Source organism: Ranitomeya imitator, chromosome 9 (genome assembly GCF_032444005.1).
Source record: "Ranitomeya imitator isolate aRanImi1 chromosome 9, aRanImi1.pri, whole genome shotgun sequence".
In the NCBI taxonomy this organism is placed as follows: Eukaryota; Metazoa; Chordata; class Amphibia; order Anura; family Dendrobatidae; genus Ranitomeya; species Ranitomeya imitator.
The window spans coordinates 96940873-96954250 of NC_091290.1; the positions used below are offsets into that span (position 1 = coordinate 96940873).

A 13378-nucleotide genomic window follows, 5' to 3' on the forward strand; every position below is an offset into this window, starting at 1 on the left:
AGGCTACAGTTAGGGTTAAGGCTACAGTTAGGGTTAAGGCTACAGTTAGGGTTAAGGCTACAGTTAGGGTTAAGGCTACAGTTAGGGTTAAGGCTACAGTTAGGGTTAAGGCTACAGTTAGGGTTAAGGCTACAGTTAGGGTTAAGGCTACAGTTAGGGTTAAGGCTACAGTTAGGGTTAAGGCTACAGTTAGGGTTAAGGCTACAGTTAGGGTTAAGGCTACAGTTAGGGTTAAGGCTACAGTTAGGGTTAAGGCTACAGTTAGGGTTAAGGCTACAGTTAGGGTTAAGGCTACAGTTAGGGTTAAGGCTACAGTTAGGGTTAAGGCTACAGTTAGGGTTAAGGCTACAGTTAGGGTTAAGGCTACAGGATTTTTGACTCCATCATTGCCCCAATTCTTCTATACGGTAGTGAGGTCTGGGGCCCAGTCTCATACCCAAACTGGTCAAAGTGGGACGCTGGGCCGACAGAAATATTCCACCTAGAGTTCTGCAAGCATCTTCTCCAAGTCCATCGGAGCACATCAAATAGCGCCTGCCGAGCAGAGCTGGGCAGATTCCCACTACACATCGCAATAAAGAAGAAGGCGCTGTCATTCAAGGCTCATCTACAAAGTAGCAGTCCCAGCTCCTACCATCACAAAGCCTTACTACACCAGGAAGCCTCAGGAAGCCTCCCAAGGAAAAGTACCCAAAGCCAGTCTGACCAAGCCATCAACCCCCATGGCCTGACAAAAGGTGAAATCCAGAAAATGGTACACAAAGTCAAAGAGGAATATCTCAGCATCTGGAGGAACGACATAAACAAATCCCAGAAACTGACAATATACCGGAATCTACAGAGGGAGTACAAACTGGCCCCATATCTAGAGAAACTAGAAAACCCCAAAGATCGACAGATCCTGAGCCGGTACAGACTGAGCGCCCACAGCCTACTCATCGAATCCGGGCGGCACCGACAGAACTACAAGCCTCGAGAGAACAGACTCTGCCAGCAGTGCCCCCAGGAGGCCGTGGAGGATGAGGCCCACTTCCTGCTGAGGTGCCCCAAATACTCCGCAGTGAGGGACACTCACTTCAAGAGGCTGTCTGATCTCCTCCCAGATTTCACCTCCAAGGAGGAGGAAGAGAAACTGCTGATAATACTGGGGGAAGAGGAAAGTGCAGTGGCCGTAGCAGCGGAATATGTCAGTGCCTGCCACAGACTAAGAGGAGCCTGATATGTCATGGACTCCCGTACCCCAACACTGGACATATCCCTATCCCCCGACTAAAGAGCCCGATATGTCATGGACTCCTATACCCCACCCTGGAAACATCCCCTATCCTCTAAAAGGAATTTGATATTCCCTGGACCTCTATATGCCCCCCCTCCCCCACCCCCGTATTTTTACCATATGCTTTGGCAATGCTAACATGTACTTAGTCCTGCCAATAAAGCTCATTTGAATTTGAATTTGAAAGTTAAGGCTACAGTTAGGGTTAAGGCTACAGTTAGGGTTAAGGCTACAGTTAGGGTTAAGGCTACAGTTAGGGTTAAGGCTACAGTTAGGGTTAAGGCTACAGTTAGGGTTAAGGCTACAGTTAGGGTTAAGGCTACAGTTAGGGTTAAGGCTACAGTTAGGGTTAAGGCTACAGTTAGGGTTAAGGCTACAGTTAGGGTTAAGGCTACAGTTAGGGTTAAGGCTACAGTTAGGGTTAAGGCTACAGTTAGGGTTAAGGCTACAGTTAGGGTTAAGGCTACAGTTAGGGTTAAGGCTACAGTTAGGGTTAAGGCTACAGTTAGGGTTAAGGCTACAGTTAGGGTTAAGGCTACAGTTAGGGTTAAGGCTACAGTTAGGGTTAAGGCTACAGTTAGGGTTAAGGCTACAGTTAGGGTTAAGGCTACAGTTAGGGTTAAGGCTACAGTTAGGGTTAAGGCTACAGTTAGGGTTAAGGCTACAGTTAGGGTTGGGGCTAAAGTTAGGGTTAGGGTTTGGATTACATTTGCGGTTGGGAATAGGGTTGGGATTAGGGTTAGGGGTGTGTCTGGGTTAGAGGTGTGGTTAGGGTTACCGTTGGAATTAGGGTTAGGGGTGTGTTTGGATTAGGGTTTCAGTTATAATTGGGGGGTTTCCACTGTCACATCACATCAGGGGCTCTCCAAACGCGACATGGTGTCCGATCTCAATTCCAGCCAATTCTGCGTTGAAAAAGTAAAACAGTGCTCCTTCCCTTCCGAACTCTCCCGTGTGCCCAAACAGGAGTTTACCTCAACATATGGGGTTTCTGCGTACTCAGGACAAATTGGACAACAACTTTTGGGGTCCAATTTCTCCTGTTACCCTTGTGAAAATACAAAACTGGGGGCTAAAAAATAAGTTTTGTGGGAAAAAAAAGATTTTTTATCTTCACGGCTCTGCGTTATAATCTGTAGTGAAACACTTGGGGGCTTAAAGTTCTCACAACACATCTAGATAAGTTCGTGGGGGGGTCTAGTTTCCAATATGGGGTCACTTGTGGGGGGTTTCTACTGTTTAGGTACATTAGAGGCTCTGCAAACGCAATGAGACGCCTGCAGACCATTCCATCTAAGTCTGCATTCCAAATGGCGCTCCTTCCCTTCCGAGCCCTCCCATGCGCCAAAACGGTGGTTCCCCCCACATATGGGGCATCAGAGCACTCAGGACAAATTGGACAACAAATTTTGGGGTCCAATTTCTCCTGTTACCCTCGAGAAAATACAAAACTGGGGGCTAAAAAATAATTTTGGGGGGAATTTTTTTTTTATTTTCACGGCTCTGCGTTAGAAACTGTAGTGAAACACTTGGGGGCTCAAAGTTCTCAACACATCTAGATAAGTTCCTTGGGGGGTCTAGTTTCCAATATGTGGTCACTTTTGGGGGGTTTCTACTGTTTAGGTACATTAGGGGCTCTGCAAACGCAATGTGACGCCTGCAGACCATTCCATCTAAGTCTGTATTTCAAATGGCGCTCCTTCCCTTCCGAGCCTTCCCATGCGCCCAAACGGTGGTTCCCCCCCACATATGGGGTATCAGCGCACTCAGGACAAATTGCACAACAAATTTTGGGGTCCAATTTCTCCTGTTACCCACGGGAAAATACAAAACTGGGGGCTAAAAAATAATATTTGTGGGAAAAAATTTTTGTTTTATTTTTACGGCTCTGCATTATAAACTTCTGTGAAGCTCTTGGTGAATCAAAGTGCTCACCACACATCTAGATAAGTTCCTTAGGGGGTCTACTTTCCAAAATGGTGTCACTTGTGGGGGGTTTCAATGTTTAGGCACATCAGTGGCTCTCCAAACGCAACATGGCGTCCCATCTCAATTCCAGTCAATTTTGCATTAAAAAGTCAAACGACGCTCCTTCCCTTCCGAGCTCTCCCATGCACTCAAACAGTGGTTTACCCCCACATATGGGGTATCAGCGTACTCAGGACAAATTGTACAACAACTTTTTGGTTCCAATTTCTTCTCTTACCATTGGGAAAATAAAAAATTGGGGGCGAAAAGATCTTTTTTTTTTCACAAAAATTATTTTTTATTTTTACGGTTCTGCATTATAAACTTCTGTGAAGCACTTGGTGTGTCAAAGTGCTCACCACACCTCTAGATAAGTTCCTTAGGGGGTCTACTTTCCAAAATGGTGTCACTTGTGGGGGGTTTCAATGTTTAGGCACATCAGTGGCTCTCCAAAAGCAACATGGCGTCCCATCTCAATTCCAGTCAATTTTGCATTAAAAAGTCAAATGGCGCTCCTTCGCTTCCAAGCTCTGTAATGCGCCCAAACAGTGGTTTACCTCCACTTATGGGGTATCGGCGTACTCAGAACAAATTGTACAACAAGGTTTGGGGTCCATTTTCTCCTGTAACTCTTGGCAAAATAAAACAAATTGGAGCTGAAGTAAATTTTTTGTGAAAAAAAGTTAAATGTTAATTTTTATTTAAACATTCCAAAAATTCCTGTGAAACACCTGAAGGGTTAATAAACTTCTTGAATGTGGTTTTGAGAACCTTGAGGGGTGCAGCTTTTAGAATGGTGTCACACTTGGGAATTTTCTATCATATAGACCCCTCAAAATGACTTCAAATGAGATGTGGTCCCTAAAATAAAATGGTGTTGTAAAAATGAGAAATTGCTGGTCAACTTTTAACCCTTATAACTCCCTAACAAAAAAAAAATTTTGGTTCCAAAATTGTGCTGATGTAAAGTAGACATGTGGGAAATGTTACTTATTAAGTATTTTGTGTGACATATCTCTGTGATTTAATTGCATAAAAATGCAAAGTTGGAAAATTGCGAAATTTTCAAAATTTTCGCCATGTTTCCGTTTTTTTCACAAATAAACGCAGGTAATATCAAATAAATTTTACCACTATCATGAGAAAACAATGTCAGAATCACTGGGATCCGTTGAAGCGTTCCAGAGTTATAACCTCATAAAGGGACAGTGGTCAGAATTGTAAAAATTGGCCCGGTCCATAACGTGCAAACCACCCTTGGGGGTAAAGGGGTTAAGGCTGCCGTCACACTAGCAGTATTTGGTCAGTATTTTACATCAGTATTTGTAAGCCAAAACCAGGATTGGAACAAATAGAGGAAAAGTATAACAGAAACATATGCACCACTTCTGTATTTATCACCCACTCCTGGTTTTGGCTTACAAATACTGATGTAAAACACTGACCGAATACTGCTAGTGTGACGGCAGCCTAAATGTGAGATGCTCCCTAAAAAAAATGGTATTGTAAGGCTGTGTTCACACGTTGCGGTTTTTTCGCGTTTTTTTCGCGGTTTTTCCCGATAAAAACGCTATAAAACCGCAAAAAAACGCATACAATAAGCATCCCATCATTTAGAATGAATTCCTCATGTTTTGTGCACATGATGCTTTTTTTTCCGCAAAAAAAACGCATACCGCACAAAATCCGGACATGCTCTATCTTTTTGCGGTTTTTTTGCGGATTTCCCACTCCAAAATGCATTGGGAAGTGTCCGGAAAAAACCGCAGCAAAAACGCGTCAAAACCGCGGCAAAAACGCGTCAAAACCGCATGCGGTTTTCTTGCAGATTTCATGCAGAAAATGTCCGGAATTCTCAGGAATTTTCTGCATGAATTCCTGAACGTGTGCACATAGCCTAAATTTTGTTGTAAAAATGAGAAATCGCTGGTCAAATTTTAACCCTTATAACTTCCTAACAAAAAAAAAATTATTTCCAAAATTGTGCTGATGTAAAGTACACATGTGGGAAATGTTATTTATTAACTATTTTGTGTGATCTATCTGTGATTTAACCCCTTCATTACCTTGGGATTTTCCGTTTTTCCGTGTTCGTTTTTCGCTCCCCTCCTTTCCAGAGCCATAACTTTTTTATTTTTCCGTCAATATGACCATGTGAGGGCTTATTTTTTGCGAAACAAGTTGTACTTTTGAACGACATCATTGGTTTTAGCATGTTATGTATGTTATGAAAAAAATTCCAAGTGTAGTGAAATTGCAAAAATAGTGCAATCCCACACTTGTTTTTTGTTTGGCTATTTTGCTAGGTTCACTAAATGCTAAAACTGACCTGCCATTATGATTCTCAAGGTCAGTACGAGTTCATAGACACCTAACATGTCTAAGTTCTCTTTTAACTAAGTGGTGAAAAAAAATTCTAAACTTTGCTAAAAAAAAAAAAAAATGTGCCATTTTCCGATACTTGTAGCGTCTCCATTTTTTATGATCTGGGGTCAGGTGAGGGCTTATTTTTTGCGTGCCGTGCTGGCGTTTTTAATGATACCATTTTGGTGCAGATACGTTCTTTGATTGCCCGTTATTGCATTTTCATGCAATGTCGCGGTAACCAAAAAAAGGTAATTCTGGTGTTTCAAATGTTTTTCTCGCTTTGCCGTTTAGCGATCAGGTTAATCCTTTTTTTTAATTGACAGATCGGGTGATTCTGAAAGCGGCGATACCAAATATGTGTAGGTTTGATTTTGAATGGGGCGAAAGGGGGGGTGATTTAAACTTTTATATTTTTTTCACATTTTTTAACTTTTTTTTTTTTTTTTAACTTTTGCCATGCTTCAATAGCATCAATGGGAGGCTAGAAGCTGGCACAACTCGATCGGCTCAGCTACATAGCAGCGATCATCAGATCGCTGCTATGTAGGTGAAATGCAGGCTTGCTATGAGCACCGACCACAGGGGGGCGCTCACAGCAGGCCGGCATCGGTAACCATAGAGGTCTCAAGGACCTCTATGGATACCATTCTGATGCATCGCTGACCCCCGAACTTGTGACAGGGGTCACTGATGTGCTCATTTCTGGCCGGATGCGCCGGTTAAATGCAGCTGTCAGCGTTTGACAGCAGCGGCATTTAACTAGTTAATACTGATGGGTGAATCGCGATTTAACCTGCCGCTATTGCGGGCACATGTCAGCTGTTCAGAACAGCTGACATGTCCCGGTTTTGATGCGGGCTCACCTGCATCAAAGCGGGGGATCTGACCTCGGACGTACTACACCGTCCGAGGTCAGAAAGGGGTTAAGGGCATCAAAATTTAAAGTTTGAAAATTGCAAAATGTTTTAATTTTTTTGCCATATTTCCATTTTTTTCATAAATAAACGCAAGTAATATCAAAGACATTTTACCACTAACATGAAGTACAATATGTCACAAAAAAACAATCAAAGAATCAGAGGGATCCGTTAAAAGCGTTCCAGAGTTATAACCTCATAAAGTGACAGTGGTCAGAATTGTAAAAATTGGCCTGGTCATTAAGTACCAAATTGGCTATGTCACCAAGGGGTTAGGCGGATCGATCCGTGGTCCCTGCGGTCATGGTTAGCGGACCCTGGGCGCCCGCCGACCCCTGTTTCCCTACAGTACCATTTTCGGGCCCATTACATTTTTGAACGCTTTCTATTCAGATTTTTGTGAGGCAGAATAAATATAAACCAGCAATTCAGGAATTTTTTTTTTTTTTTTTGGTGCGTGGTAAAATTGATAAAGCTGCTTTATTCTTTGGGTCAGAACAATTACAGTGATACCACATTTATATCCTTATGTTTTGCCGCTTTCACACAATAAAAACTATTTTAGAGAAATAAACTTAATTTCACATCACTTATTCTGAGAGCTATAACTATTCTTTTCAGTAATATTTTATGTGATACTATTTTTATTTACATTCACCTTTTTCATCATGTTTTAGTCTATTTTTTTTTCCCTCTGCAATATCCCTCAAAGTCGTTGTCACTACTGACAGCCGCATCAGAGGTGTTAAACGCCTGCATGAGCGTTGCGGCAGGGTGTCAGCTCTCATATAGCGCTGAACCCAGCATCTGATCATGGCAGTGCTGAGCGTGCGCTAATACGATCATCACGCCGTATGTATACTGCACCTTGAGGACATAGTTAAATAGTTATTAAGGTTGAATGAAGACTATAAGTCCATCTAGTTCAACCCATAGCCTAACCTAACATGCCCTAACATGTTGATCCAAAGGAAGGCAAAAAAACCCCATGTGGCAAAGAGTAAGCTCCACATTGGGGAAAAAAATTCCTTCCCGACTTCACATACAACAATCATACATGATTATGAGAAGGAAAGAAGTATAAAAAGGTAAAAAAAAAATTCAGATATTCCACCAAACATTATTCCCTACATCTTCTCAGGACATCTTCACCTCATCATTTGTCAAGCTACAGTCAAACTACCAAAAAGTTTATCCACTAAATCTTCCAAAGGTGTATCTAGGTTTTCTGGCAATTCAGGTTGTCGTCCACTCCCACATGCGATTTGCACATTTATTAACTTTCTGACAAGCCGCCCCTCCCTAATTCTCCCAATGTTCAGTAAAAAACAGAAAAGTAGGAAGAGAAGCTCGTTGTCAGGTGACAGTAAGTATGAAAATCGCAATAGAGTGAAGCGGCCATGTGATGACTGCTGAACTGAACCTGAGTATGTTACAAACTGTAAGGATTAGCTGCAGGGCTTCCTTTTATAATTAAAGGCTCACTGTGTGACTGCAGGCTTCTGAATTCTTACAGCGCATGCATTGCACACTTACACTTTTAGGATTCTCTCTTGCCGGTGACAAGAGTGGACGTCACGTCAGGCACAAGCATTTGATTTGTATACTTCTGTCCACATTCTGACTAGACATGTCTGGCCTTGCTAAATTCATTTTCATTGAGTTGTCTTGTCGGTATGTGACTGCATGTATGCAAGTCACTGGCATGAGAGAATTCTGACAGCGTGCAGTGCGCACTGTGAGAGTTCAGAAGTCTGGAGTCACATAGAATGACTGCAGACTCAAACTTGGACAAACCCTTTAATGCTCCTAACAAATAAAAATATGAGCATTAGTCAGTATTGCAAAGAAAAAACATTTACATCCAGGTGCATGATAAGTGACGTTGTCTCTGGAGTCTTTCTTTTCTTCATCTTGTCCAGACCCCATGATGACTTTTCTCATCCACATCTCATCTCTGCAGACTCCCATCTTCTCTGGTTCTCTGCAGTACATCCCCACACAATGCCCTTAGAGATAGAAGTGTCATTATAAAGCTCCCGAATAAAAATATCTGCCCTATACTGAGCCCCGAAATAACTGCCCCTCACTATATTCCCTGCACAAAATATGACCCCCACACTGCCCTCTCGTTCCCATACTGGGCCCCCTCTCTAAACTGTCCTCTCACACTGTGTCCTTCCTATAGGGCCCAGTCTCTATACTGTGCACCCTCATCACACGCCACCTCCTGGGCATTATACTGTTCCCTTCTGGTTGTGCCCCGACACTGTCCCCCACACTACTCAGTCACTATTCAGTGCCCACTCACACTTTTCTCCCCTCATACTGTCTACTCACACGTTTCCCCCCTCCATCCTCATGTGTGTCCCCAGGTTAACCATACTTTCTCCTCACATATTTACCCCATACTGACTCGGCACACATCCCATCACCCTCGCACACAGAATGAATCCCCCTCAACACTGCATATATTCACCCTTCCACACTGAATACATCCCCCCCACTGATATAGAATAAATCTCCCCCCCCCCCCGCAGACAAAGGATAAATCCCCAAAGCACACAAAATAGATCCCCCTCCACGCAGAACAGATCCCCACACAGACAAAGAATAAATTCCCCCATAGATAAAGAATAAATCACCCCATACATTTAGTATAAAACTGCCCTCTCAATGCTGAATCTTCACACTGGTGGTGGAGCACTTACCACCGATCCTCCTCTCACTTCTGCGTGCCGGCGAGTGACGTCAGTAGCATGATCACATGACCTGATCACGCTGCTGCCGTCTCTCGGACACGGAGGTCAGAGCTTCAATTGCACTCGTGTCTGTAAGACTCAAGTACGACTGTTCACTGTACTTTGAGCCGGCTAGCTGCAGCTTCTCGGTGCCGGCTGCCAGCTTGACAGCCGGCTAAGAGAACGGCAGACACCAAGTCAGGGGGAGGCAGAATGCAGCTGCCAGGGAAGACAATTCGGTCTGCCGTCCTGAGCACATGCCACAGCTGACCCCCCTCCCCCTAGATACACCTCTGGCATCTTCGACCTTGGATTATCTATGTACAGCTGGTCAGGTTGTAGAAGAAAGGATAGCAAATAATCCACCTTCCATTCCCTGTACAGAAATTTGTGCTCACATCATTCAGACACATCTCCCCTATGTACATCGGTGGCATTACAATTACAGTTTTTCTTTTCATTCTAGAAACAGAAAATATCTAAAACAATGTATAATATAATAAAAATTCCCAAACTTACACTCTTGGGTGCCTTGCTTGAAGCTGCTGTTTATTTGCTGAAACATGGACTGACAACCCTTCTCAAATGCTGGAAGGATAGTATGTTGGAAAGCTTCTCTATATGCTGTATGAATCGTTACATTAAGTGCATCAGCAACTGATCGACCAATAGCATCTGTTATGCTCTGCAAAAGAAAAAATATATACATAAATTAGGGCAGTTTTAAAAAAAACCTAACAAACATAAAAAAAACAAAAACATGTTAAAACGGGACAGTCTTTTATGCAGTTAACACCATTTCAATAGTTACAATTATAATCCTTCACAAGTGTTTTTCAAACAAGCCAAAGCTTTAAAACTTTTAAGTTTGTTATCCAAAATATGAATCTTTAAAACACAATAGAAGAGGAACATGTTTACTAATTTCATTCACAGTTGAAGTTGAAGCATCATTCTGATCTCGAACGCTCCATTAGCATATTAATTATAAATAAAATTATGTGCTGAAATATTGTGCAGCACTTGACTTGTTTGCACTTTGTGTTTTGCAGTTTTTTGTAAAAATATCTGTAAATTGAATAAAACGTTAAAAAAAATCTGCAATTTTCAGACTTTGTTTACATACCACACAAACTATTTAATAAATAACATTTGCCATACGTTTACTTAAACATTTTTTTTCAAATGTCATTTTATTTTGTTAGGATGTTAGGTTAGAATTTACAGGCAATTTTTGTTTGAACGAATTATACAAATTAATTTATTTTCTGGATATATTCCATTTTAAAAACTGAATTCCTTACATTATTCTAAACTTCTTTCAGAACAATTTGTTAACCTTTTAGAATATTCACAGGAATTCTTGCAAAATGGAATTAAAAAAATATATATTTTTTTTATAAAATGGACCACACAATTTAGGCTATGTACACACGTATTCTGGTCCACTGCGGATTTTTCCGCAGCGGATTTGATAAATCTGCAGGGCAAAAACGCTGCGTTTTTGCTCCAGATTTATCACGGTATTACCACGTTTTTACTGCGGTTTTCCATATGAGCAGCTGTAAAACCGCTGCGGAATCCGCAGAAAGTGACATGCTGCGGAATGTAAACCGCTGCGTTTCCACGCGTTTTTTTTCCGCATCATGTGCACAGCGTTTTTTGTGTCCCATAGGTTTACATTGGAATGTAAACTCATGGGAAACAACTGAAAATATGTCTTATATTTTAGGTTCTTCAACAAATTCTAACCGTCTATTCAGTAGGACTATCAGCTGTGTATCCACCAGACTTCTGCACAACACAACTGACGGTCCCAACCCCATTTATAAGGCAAGAAATCCCGCTTATTAAACCTGACAGGGCACACCTGTGAAGTGAAAACCATTTTCGGTGACTACCTCTTGAAGCTCATCAAGAGAATGCCAAGAGTGTGCAAAGCAGTCATCAAAGCAAAAGGTGGCTACTTTGAAGAACCTAGAATATAAGACATATTTTCAGTTTTACACTTTTTTGTTAAGTATATAATTCCACATGTGTTAATTCATAGTTTTGATGCCTTCAGTGTCAATTTACAATTTTCATAGCCATGAAAATATAGAAAAATCTTTAACCCCTCTGTGACCTTAGACGTACTATCCCGTCGAGGTGCCCTGGGCTTATCTGACCCTGGACGGGATAGTACGTCATAGCCGATCGGCCGCGCTCACGGGGGGAGCGCGGCCGATCGCGGCCGGGTGTCAGCTGCTTATCGCAGCTGACATCCGGCACTATGTGCCAGGAGCGGTCACGGACCGCCCCTGGCACATTAACCCCTGGCACACCGCGATCAAAGATGATCGCGATGTGCCGGCGGTGCAGGGAAGCACCGCGCAGGGAGGGGGCTCCCTGCGGGCTTCCCTGAGCCCCCCGCAGCAACGCGATGTGATCGCGTTGCTGCGAGGGTCTCCTCACCTCCCTCCCTGCTCGAGCCCCGGATCCAAGATGGCCGCGGATCCGGGTCCTGCAGGGAGGGAGGTGGCTTCACAGAGCCTGCTCAGAGCAGGCACTGTGAAGCAGCCTGCACTCCTATCAGATCAGTGATCTGACAGAGTGCTGTGCAAACTGTCAGATCACTGATCTGTGATGTCCCCCCCTGGGACAAAGTAAAAAAGTAAAAAAAAAATTTTCCAAATGTGTAAAAAAAATAAAAAAAAATATTCCAAAATAATGAAAAAAAAAAAAATATTATTCCCATAAATACATTTCTTCATCTAAATAAAAAAAAAAAACAATAAAAGTACACATATTTAGTATCGCCGCGTCCGTAACGACCCGACCTATAAAACTGTCCCACTAGTTAACCCCTTCAGTAAACACCGTAAGAAAAAAAAAAAAAAAACGAGGCAAAACACAACGCTTTATTATCATACCGCCGAACAAAAAGTGGAATAACACGCGATCAAAAGGACAGATATAAATAACCATGGTACCGCTGAAAGCGTCATATTGTCCCGCAAAAAAAGAGCCGCCATACAGCATCATCAGCAAAAAAATAAAAAAGTTATAGTCCTGAGAATAAAGCGATGCAAAAATAATTATTTTTTCTGTAAAATAGTTTTTATCGTATAAAAGCACCAAACCATAAAAAAATGATATAAATGAGGTATCGCTGTAATCGTACTGACCCGAAGAATAAAACTGATTTATCAATTTTACCAAACGCGGAACGGTATAAACGCCTCCCCCAATAGAAATTCATGAATAGCTGGCTTTTGGTCATTCTTCCTCACAAAAATCGGAATAAAAAGCGATAAAAAAATGTCACGTGCCCAAAAATGTTTTCAATAAAAACGTCAACTCGTCCCGCAAAAAACAAGACCTCACATGACTCTGTGGACCAAAATATGGAAAAATTATAGCTCTCAAAATGTGGTATTGCAAAAAATATTTTTTGCAATAAAAAGGGTCTTTCAGTGTGTGACGGCTGCCAATCATAAAAATCCGCTAAAAAACTCGCTATAAAAGTAAATCAAACCCCCCTTCATCACCCCCTTAGTTAGGGAAAAATAAAAAAAAATGTATTTATTTCCATTTTCCCATTAGGGCTAGGGTTAGGGCTAGGGTTAGGGCTAGGGCTAGGGTTAGGGCTAGGGTTAGGGCTAGGGTTAGGGCTAGGGCTAGGGTTAGGGCTAGGGCTAGGGCTAGGGTTAGGGTTAGGGCTAGGGTTAGGGCTAGAGTTAGGGCTAGGGTTAGGGCTAGGGTTAGGGCTAGGGTTAGGGCTAGGGTTAGGGCTAGGGTTAGGGTTAGGGTTAGGGCTAGGGTTAGGGCTAGGATTAGGGTTAGGGTTAGGGTTGGGGCTACAGTTAGGGTTGGGGCTAAAGTTAGGGTTAGGGTTTAGATTACATTTACAGTTGGGAATAGGGTTGGGATTAGGGTTAGGGGTGTGTCAGGGTTAGAGGTGTGGTTAGGGTTACCGTTGGAATTAGGGTTAGGGGTGTGTTTAGATTAGGGTTTCAGTTATAATTGGGGGGTTTCCACTGTTTCGGCACATCAGGGGCTCTCCAAACACGACATGGCGTCCGATCTCAATTCCAGCCAATTCTGCGTTGAAAAAGTAAAACAGTGCT

At 42.5% G+C, this 13378-nt stretch overlaps 1 protein-coding gene across 2 annotated transcripts in view; it reads right to left on the minus strand.

Annotated features, from left to right (window-relative positions):
- EDC4 (enhancer of mRNA decapping 4) overlaps positions 1-13378 on the minus strand; it is a 928397-nt gene that overhangs the window by 398631 nt on the left and 516388 nt on the right. For both annotated transcript variants that reach the window (XM_069740123.1, XM_069740124.1), the window contains one exon: positions 9789-9954. In XM_069740123.1, the coding sequence (XP_069596224.1) occupies positions 9789-9954 (166 nt within the window). The remainder of the gene's footprint in view (positions 1-9788; positions 9955-13378) is intronic.